The sequence below is a fragment of the Miniopterus schreibersii genome (genome assembly GCF_964146895.1).
Source record: "Miniopterus schreibersii genome assembly, chromosome: 1".
NCBI lineage: Eukaryota > Metazoa > Chordata > Mammalia > Chiroptera > Miniopteridae > Miniopterus > Miniopterus schreibersii.
In genome coordinates this window covers 134,175,119-134,184,599 of record NC_138101.1, presented here as the reverse complement: position 1 = coordinate 134,184,599, position 9,481 = coordinate 134,175,119, and the positions used below count along the sequence as shown (strand labels likewise).

The window sequence follows — 9,481 nt, the reverse complement described above, 5'->3', positions numbered from 1 at the left end:
TCCCCAGCCCAGGTTGGAACACGTGTGCAAGAGACAACCAATCAATGTGTGTCTCACATCGATGTTTCTCCCTCCCAGTCCCCTCCACTCTAAAAATCAATGTGAAAAATATCTTCGGGTGAGGATTAACAACAACAAAAATATAGGTGCGTTCTTGCTGGAGATGCCTGGATGGCTTTGTTTCTTTCCCAAGAGGTAACAAAGGTACTAGCAGTTCAGCAGCTCAAGAAGGTAGAAGGAAAGCTGGTGCTATATACAACCCCATCTTTTGCCATGGTGGCAAATTATGCCTCCTCCCTAGACAAAAGCCTAATCATAGGTCCTAATGGACTAGACCTCTCTGTAGCTAGTTAGAAAGACCTATACCCAGGAGTCCAAGAGTCACCACTAAGCTCTTCGATAATGGCACTGATCTAAATATGTTTAGGTTTAAGTAAGGTGTAGGAAAGCAGAGGCGGGGAGGGGGGTTGGAGCACGAAAGGCCATAACTTCACTTTATTTGTATTTTCTCCCACACAAAACCATCAAAACAGTAAAAGAGATGGGCAGGGAAAAGGCTGAAAATATGTTCAATCTGCACCTTCTCAGGGCTATTCCAGAAAACACTTGAGGCTGAGGGCCTGTCAGAATAGCTTCAGATCCAGCACTAATTCCTCATGCCTTGGCCTGGAGTCTTCACAGGTTGGTGGCTTCAACGTTGTAATTAATTCTCCTTTGCCCACCTTGATGTAAGGCAGGAAAGCAGAGTGAAATGCTCCTCTCTGATGGGCAAGGGGAATCAAAGCCCACAGATATACTGCACCTTCTATGCTATAGAAGCAGAACCTGAAATTGCTTCTGGACATTTGCAGGCTTGGCTAGAGGCCGATGGTGTATGAGCGGCCTGTGGGATTGTGAATAGCAGAACAGACCGGTGCTGTCACAGCCCACTCATACCACACCTTCTTGGAATTGCTGCATCGCCAGAAACGCACACAGATGGTCTGGCCTTCACGCACCGTAATGGGCTGCTGTAAGAAGACAGACAGAATTTCAGGGTGGAGCTAATGAGTTATATGTGGCAATGTACTGAGCTAGGTGTGGAGATAAAGTGATAAAACATGACATCCCAACCCTCATGAAGTTTATTTGAAAACTATCAGAACAAATAATCAGAACTGAAAAATTAGACATTAAACAAATAATCTAAAATGTGATCAGTGCTGTGAACATATACAGGGGGAACGCTAACTTAGTCTAGGAAGTCAGAATGTTATCTGACAATAAGAAAGTTTAAGGAAACCTGAAAAATATGTTAGCTGGATGAAGAGGTAAGCAAAGAATTTTATAGGCAAAGGAGAAAGGTATGAAAGCCTGAGGCAGGAAATAAGATGGGGTATTAGAGGAACCAAAAGCCACTCCATTGAACTGAAGGAGTATAATCAAGGGGACAGTAGCTGGAAAGGTAGGCTAAAACCAAATCACACCAAGTCTTACAAGCAGTGCTCAGGATTTTGACTGTTACTCTAAGGACAGTGGGAAGGGTTTTGAGCAGGATAGAGATATAATCAGATTTGAGTTTTTAAAAGATGACTCTTACTCAAGGTAGAAATTAGAAAAGCAGTTAGAGGAGATGTGGGGAAGTCACGTAGAAGGCCACTGCAGGTATCCCAACATTTACAACTGGGATCTGAGCATGTGAGAGCAGTAGGACATGGGTCATAGCTAAGCATTATCCATAACCCAACAGCCTAAGTTTTAAAGGCGATTCCTACCTTAATGGGGAAGAAGATAGGAAACCATGAGAACATCCCAGGAGAGTGAGTCTCTGGACGGATACCTATGTGGACAAAATAATGAAAAAATTGAGGTCTCCATAATTGTGTTTTTCGACTAGGTTGAGAAATCTTTTGGATTACTTTGAAACAAGTAATCAAACATCCTGGGCTCCCTGTAATTCTAAATGAAACATGTTCTTGAGCTTCCCAGGTAGTACATGCTCATATCCCACCATCCACTGCCCCAAACTCACTCAGAGTGATGTCCCCATAAAGCACAGTCTCAAAGTAGCCTGCAAAGCCATGCAGCACTGTGTTCACCTCCACGGGAAACTCCAAGGTACAGTAGCGGTTGTTGTCAATCATAGGATCTGTCAGGGAAGAATTGTATGGGTGTCAAAGGGCCAGAAGTCCAAGACAACTTGGTAAAGCATTAGCAAGAACAAGGAAAGCTTAGACAGGGTAGACGCAGGACAGCAAGGGAAAAAAATAGGTAGGGGAGCTCTTACCCACCCAGGAAGAGGACAGACACATGCAGGAACCCACCTCTGTTGGGATGGCTGAAGGTAAAACAAGGCTGGGGCACAGAGAGCTGGTGGAAGTTGTGCAGTCGTACCACATAAGGCATCTCAAACTGGGCCTGACCCGAGAGACAGAGAGCAAGAGCTGGAGAAGACAGGTAAGAGATACCTACTTCCTCAGGGAAAGAAGCTCAAGTCTGAGGGACACAGAAAAGAATGAAAACAAACTTTCACTTCGGCCACTTTCCCACATCCCAACTTCTCCTCCACCTTGCCATCTTCTGCAGAGGAATAAAATAATTGGTGATAATACATAAAAAGAAAGGATTAAAGAAAGGAAACCTCCAGAAGAGGGTGGCTCTTTACCTCAGGGTCACGGTCCTTTTCCCGACAGGCTCGGACCTCATTGTACAGCTTGGAGGAGGAGATAGGAGCCAGAAAGGAGGTGTACTCCCCAGGGATGCTCACACCATCATCTGCAGTGCAGGAGGGCTACATTAGTTCCCAAGGGATGGAAATGGTATATTTGTACTAACTGAAAGCTCAAAACTCACATATCCAAACAAATCCAGGCAGCTCAATGTTGTTACATCCCCAGGCCAACCTGCTTCTAACTCCTGTCACAATGATTCCACTTCCAGGTTAATTTACAGAGTCACACAAGATTAAAACTTCCCTGGCCAGTTTGCTCAGCAGTGGTTAGTATGTCAGCCATGGACTAAAGGGTCACAGGTTCAATTCCAGGTCAAGGGCATGTACCTGGGTTGCAGGTTCGATCCTCTCTCACATCAATGTTTCTCTCTCTCCCGCTCTCCCCCTCCCACTCTCTAAAAAAGAAAAAAATAAATGGAATAATATCCTTGGGTGAAGATTAATAAAAAAAAAAAACCCAAAAAACTGGAAGGGACATAAGATATTCCAATTGAGTGCTTTTAACTTTTGTGAGGTCACAAAGATCTTTGAGATCAAGCCCAACATACATATCACAGCAGCTCAGGGAGTCCATAGACCTCAGATTAAGAGCCTCTGCTCTAGTCCACTCCCCTCATTTTATTTTCTTTTTAAATATGTTTTTATTGATTTTAGAGAAAGGAAGGGAGAGGGAAACAGAGAGTAACGTCAATCGGTTGCCTCTGGTACGGACAACAGGGATTGAAGCCACCAACCTTGGTATGTGCCCTGACTGAGAATCAAACTGGCAACCTTTCAATGTACAGGATGACACTCAACCAACTGAGCCACACCGGCCAGGGCTACACCTCATTTTATAGATGTGAACACTGAGGTTCAGAAAGATTACTTCATTTCCTAAAGGCACTGACCCAAGTCCAACCCTCTCCCCCTAAACCCTGTAACCTCCTCCTAGGCTGCTGTCTCACCCACCCCCCATCCCCCCCACCCCCCAGTCTTCCCAGCTGATAATCCAATCCCCTTACTCAGTACACCCCAGCCTGGAGGCACCTTTTAGGAAGTGCTGGGCTCCATCTAGGCACTCAGGTGACAGTTCATTATCAGCAAAGGAGCCCAGAAGCTCACTGACAATGATGTCTGCTTTCTCTGGAGCCACCCATTCCCGCATGTCCGATGATACTACTGTCACCTGGCTTCCCCATTCTTCAAACTGCCAGTTCTCTAGCCTAAAATAGAGATGATACGAGTAAGGACACCATAAAAAAAACTGGCACTGAGGACAAACTTCCCAGCAAGAGGGTTGCTACTCACGTCACCACAGCATTAGGGTTCTTCTCGACTGCATACAGCTTTATCCGCCGGTCAGCCTGCTTGGCTGCCCTCAGGGAAGCATTCACCAGGGGACCCCGGCCTGCTCCCAGCACCATCAGCACCCTAAGAAAGAAACAGGTAGTTACACTGATTCAGCATATAGAGAAGTAGTCGCATAAATCTCCAGGATTGTGGGGAGGGTACTCACTGAACATTGGTGTCCTTCTCTTCATTTGGCACTCGGTCTAACAGACATTTGTAGATGGCCTGGTGTGACACAAGAGAAGACCTCATGGCTATAATCTCATCCTCACCTAGGTCATTCTGTGCTTTACCCAATCTGGGACCCACACTGTACCTGCTGGTATTGAGAGTATTTGATGGGGTCCTTCTCAAACACTTCATATGTCTGAGATTCCAGATTGTCCATCAGTGGCTGATGAATGAGAGGAAACAGGCAAAATAAGTTAGCCAGTTTCTGGAAAGGACAATGCATCAGAATATGAAAGCCTTTCCACCACTGCCTCTACTGCCTCCTGAACTTTGGCAGGATTTTATTTATTATTATTATTTTCTCTTTAACGCTCACCCTAGGGTATTTTTTCCACTGCCTTTCAGAGAGAGTGGAAGGGAAAGAGTAAGAGAGAGAAACGTCGACGGGATCAATTGGTTGCCTCCTGCACGTGCCCTGACCAGGGCCAGGGATTGAACCTGCAACCGAGGTACGTGCCCTTGGCCAGACTCAAACCTGGAACCCTTCAGTCCACAGGCCGACGCTCTAACCAGCTAGAGCTTGGCAGGATTTTAAAATACCTGCTCTAAAGAGAGATTCCCCACCCCACCCTTCAATCTCACTCTCAGTACACTCCAGACCTACCTGGAGTGGGGACTGCAGATAGTCTTCATAGCCCTTGGCAAAGAGTTCATAGGCATTAGGTGGAGGGCGGTTCTGGCTCAAGTATTCCAAGTACTGGAGGTAGGAGCAGAATTCCTTCTCTGAGTGGTGGTTGGTGCCTGTGATGATAAACTGCACCTCCAACTGTGAGAGAAATCAGAGCATCAGATACAGTCCTTACATCAAGATTCTGAAATGAGCCAGACCGGCGTGGCTCAGCGGTTGAGCATCGACCTGAAAACCAGGAGATCATGGTTCAATTCCTGTTCAGGGCATATGCCCAGGTTGCGGGCTTGATTCCAGTCAGGGTGTGGAGGAGGCAGCTGATCAATGAATTTCTCTCACTGATGTTTCTCTCTCTCTCCCTCTCCCTTCCTCTCTCTGAAATCAATAAAAAATATATTAAAAAAAAATAATTCTGAGATATTATGGCTTATGGCCAGAGTTGTAGCATAAAATAAGTTCCAGCAGTTCTCCAAATACCAACAAAAGCAGCATAATGCTTCAATGAACTTAACTTTAAAAGCCCTCTTATGCCATATAAGCATCAGCCTGGCTCAAAGGGCCCCATGGATCCTTGCTGTAACTTCTTAAGTGAAACCCTCTGCAAAGTCCTCATGAGACTTTGAGGTAACTTTTTAAATGTTTCTGGGGCTCCTACGCCATTTGCCTTTTTCCTCTCCAGACCCCCAACTTTGCTGAAATCGTTCTCCAGAAACCAGGGAGGAAAGGAGTCAGCCCCACAGGAAAAAGCATCACACATATGGGAATAAGGCAAAAGGATTAGCTGGAGCACCTTTAGAACCCTTCTACCACCCACCTTGAGCAGCCTGAAGACCAGCCTCTGGTGCATCTTAGAAAGAACAGGAAATCCCTTCTTATTGGTCAGGAAAATGCTGGTGGGAAGAATGGCTGCTTTGATGGGCTCCCCAAGCCAACGATCAATGACATGATTAGATGGGAGGTCAGCTCCAATTTCAAGAGCTACACAAGGGAAAAGAAAAACCTGTCAATTACTGCTAGGCAAAAAGCCTTTTCTTGCTCTCTTGTGCAAGATCTGTTTATTCCTTATAAGCAAGACATTCTGAGGCACAGAAAAATAGCAAAACTGCCCAGCAGTCAAGTCTACATGAAACTTGATTCTTACTCACAGGTCAGAGAAGAGATACCTATCCTAGGACCTTCATAGACTTACCCACCGCAATCCTCTTGCTATAGTCACACAAGGTCCGGAAATTGTGCCACCTGTCCAGAGTCGAACACAGAAAAATACCATCAAATACATATGGCCCATCAATCACCATAGCTCAAAGAGACCGTCTTAGAGGTTCCATCCTGTACTTCCCTTCACCCTACCCTTTGCCCTGGTATAGTAGCAAAAGGAGACATACCACATCCATGTCTTCTCTTCTCCACTGTACTCCTCTGTGTGTGTAGTTGGTACATTCTCAATTATATCATCTCTCAGGTCCTCTGGTGCCACCAAGGGTACTCGCATCCAGAACTGTACATGAACAAGTACCCTACTTAGAATTCATTTGGTCCAGAAAGCTTCCCTCAATTAAAAGATCTTAATCCAGAGCTCAAGTTAATCCATTTACATGTTTTCCCCAAATTTGTGATTATATACATGTGTGTATATATATACATATATATATATGTATATATATACACACATACATCTTGTATATATCATTATGTAAATATCATCCTTGTCCTTTACTTCAAATATACGTTGGTGGGGATAATTGTATCAATGTCTGCTCACCACTTTTAGACAAGGGCAGTTAGTACTGACATTTCAGTTCTGCCAAACATACCCTTTAACAAATGGCTAGGAACAAGAAGGTACATAGCACACCCGGACTACCATAATATGCAGCAGGAAAGGAAGCCCTCAGTCATACCATGGAGGAGTGGTGGCCAGTGTGAATGTGGTTGGTCAAAACTCTGGCCAGGTTTGTGTTATCTTCCTGATTTAGTGGCAGCAAGAAAGCTGGAAGACCCAAATATGCTCCAAAATTCAGCTCCTGTAACATGGCCTGGAATGTAGATCAAGAGGAAAAGGTTAAGAGCTAGCAACCCAAATGGTTTTAACTGCATTATATCAGAGTTCCTGAGTTATGGGGGAAAAACTTCCTTCCCCACCCAGGTTGGTTACAAACCTAATCTTTAGAAAGATCCAGTGGAGAAGTCAAATAGCCTTACCGCCTCAGAGTTTCTGCGGATCTTTTCCACTTTTGAGTCTGGACGAATCCATGGAGAAAGCTTTCCCACAATTAGGGTATTCCAGTCTGCACTCCCCCACCCAAGAAAAACAAAGATTGAATGAGGTTAGGCACTTTACTCATTCAATTCCTAGTTCTTAACAGGGAATAGAGTGTAGAGAGACAAAGACTTTTTCTATCACAGATATGGGATAGCCTGATGAAGATTAGGAAACTAAGGCTTTTAGCAGGTAAGCAAGGAGAAAACAAGTTATCTATATCCCAGGGACTAACCAATATATCTAAGCCAGAAAAGGAGAATAAGGGCTCTGATAACGCAGAAGTTGTTACTGCCTCTAATAATTAAGGGTTATGTGGGATGGTCCCTACCCCTTCCTGACAGCAGTAGGTCTGATCGTGTCTGGGGGCCCGGTCGATTCTTAGCAGGTTCCTGAGTGAATTCCCTCTTGAAACGCGGGTGGAAGACAGGCATGCAGAGGAAATCAAACCTACAACCGCGACAGACCCAGAGTCATCATGTAAAGAGCAGCAGTGCCAAGAGATCCAAGCAATTGGATTAGGCTATCTGGATTCTGCACAACCCTTTCAGCTGCCACCATCAGTCAACGGACAGGAACTGCTGAGTCCAGTCCACCCTGGGGGCATATCACTTCCGCTGCACTGTGCCTCAATATCTCCACAAAACACAGCCATGGAAAAGATGAGTACGGAGAAAAGATGAAAATCCTCACCAAGCGGATTTTCTACTGGGCTGTCACTGGTTTTCCAGGACTGTCACATCCAGATCTGCCCCAGTACTGCCCATGGCTCCCCCTTAAAGGTTTATCTCTTCTCTCCCTAGCCCCCTAACACTTCCTCTCACTTTCAGACAATTTAGCTCTCCAGGGCCCTGGAGATCTGTACCCCCCTTTTTGGATTTACCTGACAATTCCCCCGACTTTTGGGCTCAGTAACCACACACCCCAATAAGTTTGTTTCCAATGCTCCAGGGCCGAGGTTTCTCCCCACAAGGTGTACTGGTATCCCACCCCCAGCCCATCTTATTCACTCCGACCCCCTCACCCCTGCCTCTCTGGGGTGACTAGCCTGCCTCTCTCCGTCCCTGAGTTCGGACCCCGCAATCCGCCCGCGGGAATCCGAGCCCTCACCCCTGCTTGGCCACAGCCCCCAGTGTATCAGCTATTTCGGGGACGCAATTCAGGTCCCTGCCGCTGGACACGCGGCTCCCACCGGCAGCTCCAACCGCCATCGCCGCCATCTTTTCCCTCGCCCAGTCCACGCCGGGGTTCCTTAATACTAACAGCCAATCACGAAGCGAGGAGGAGGGGCAAGCCCCGGAAGGCGGGACGAGTCGCCCTAACAACCAGAGCATCTTCTCGGGCTCTTCCAGAAGTGGCCCTTCCCGCCAATCCGCGGGCTGTACAATGGCATACGGCGTGGCTCCGAAAGATCGACCAATCTTAGGGTCTGGTTTTTGACGAGCTTCAACATCCCATAATGCCGTATGTATTCACAGAATCTCGTTGAGAAACTACACGTCCCATGAAGCCCTGCAATATAAACTTGAAGTGCCATCGCCAAATCAAGCTCAATTGTCTTAGGGCCAGTGGCGCAATGGATAACGCGTCTGACTACGGATCAGAAGATTCCAGGTTCGACTCCTGGCTGGCTCGGTGAGACGTGTAATTCCTTATTGCACTAAAGTGTTCCCTTTTCTATACTAAGGTTTCCTCACTTTCTTCTTTCTCCCTCATTTTCAGGTCTTAAATTGAGTTCTTCAGCTATCTTATGTCAGCTTTTTCCGTTACCTAATTAAAATGTGGTTCCTGTGTAACTACTTAGGTCCATCTGAACCCGAGGAAACTGACTTAATGGCTATTGCTCTTAAAATAGGCTTCATATGGGCCTTAGTGTGTTATGTTTGTAAACTGATTGTGGCAACTCAGCCACTAGTTACTCATGATTCTATATCTCAAACACAAAATGTAAATAAACACCTAAACACAAATACACACAGGAAGATAGAAAAAAGAAATTCATGGTGAGCAGTTACAATAGAGAGGAGTCATGAACAGCCTGGAGGAGGCCTGAGAGAATCTCTACGTTTTCCTTTGTCCATACCTGATAGAGGGATGGAAAAGAAGGAGAGGAATGAAGAAAGGAAAGACATAGGGAGGAGAAAGGGAATACCAGAAGGCAGACCCTAGCAGCGGCAATGGAAAGAACATAAGGCCCTAAGCAGGAGGCATTGACAGAATTTAGGGACCGACTGGCAGAGAAATGTGAGAGAGAGAATTCTAGTCAGCGTTCTGACCTCTCTGAGACAAGAAATGAGAAACTGTTCTGGGATAATCAGGT

At 45.9% G+C, this 9,481-nt stretch overlaps 1 protein-coding gene across 3 annotated transcripts; it reads right to left on the bottom strand.

The window, feature by feature from the left end:
- Nucleotides 1–467: 467 nt before the first annotated feature.
- On the bottom strand, nucleotides 468–8,412 carry PRMT5 (protein arginine methyltransferase 5). 3 transcript variants are annotated; one of them, XM_081152173.1, is made up of 17 exons: nucleotides 8,272–8,412; nucleotides 7,493–7,611; nucleotides 7,104–7,189; nucleotides 6,803–6,937; nucleotides 6,287–6,399; nucleotides 6,091–6,140; nucleotides 5,716–5,879; nucleotides 4,878–5,039; nucleotides 4,359–4,436; nucleotides 4,209–4,267; nucleotides 4,001–4,123; nucleotides 3,740–3,915; nucleotides 2,645–2,754; nucleotides 2,304–2,397; nucleotides 2,012–2,128; nucleotides 1,755–1,819; nucleotides 468–1,010 (listed from the first exon to the last, which is right to left on the bottom strand). In XM_081152173.1, exons 1-17 carry the CDS (start codon nucleotides 8,379–8,381, stop codon nucleotides 858–860), a joined length of 1,914 nt encoding a protein of 637 aa, XP_081008299.1. In that variant the 5' UTR covers nucleotides 8,382–8,412; the 3' UTR covers nucleotides 468–857. The 3 variants fall into 3 exon arrangements, with proteins under 3 accessions (XP_081008299.1, XP_081008298.1, XP_081008297.1); XM_081152172.1 differs by lacking the exon at nucleotides 7,493–7,611 and having other exon boundaries at nucleotides 7,855–8,405; XM_081152171.1 differs by lacking the exon at nucleotides 7,493–7,611 and having other exon boundaries at nucleotides 8,272–8,405.
- Nucleotides 8,413–9,481: the final 1,069 nt, after the last annotated feature.

Coding starts and splice junctions, on each gene's coding strand:
- PRMT5 (XM_081152173.1), bottom strand. CDS start 8,381: ATGGCGGCGATGGCGGTTGGAGCTGCCGGTGGGAGCCGCGTGTCCAGC. Junction 4,437..4,877: donor ATCTGCAGTCCCCACTCCAG/GTAGGTCTGGAG, acceptor CTCATTCATCAG/CCACTGATGGACAATCTGGA. Junction 2,755..3,739: donor AGCCCAGCACTTCCTAAAAG/GTGCCTCCAGGC, acceptor CCTGCACTGCAG/ATGATGGTGTGAGCATCCCT.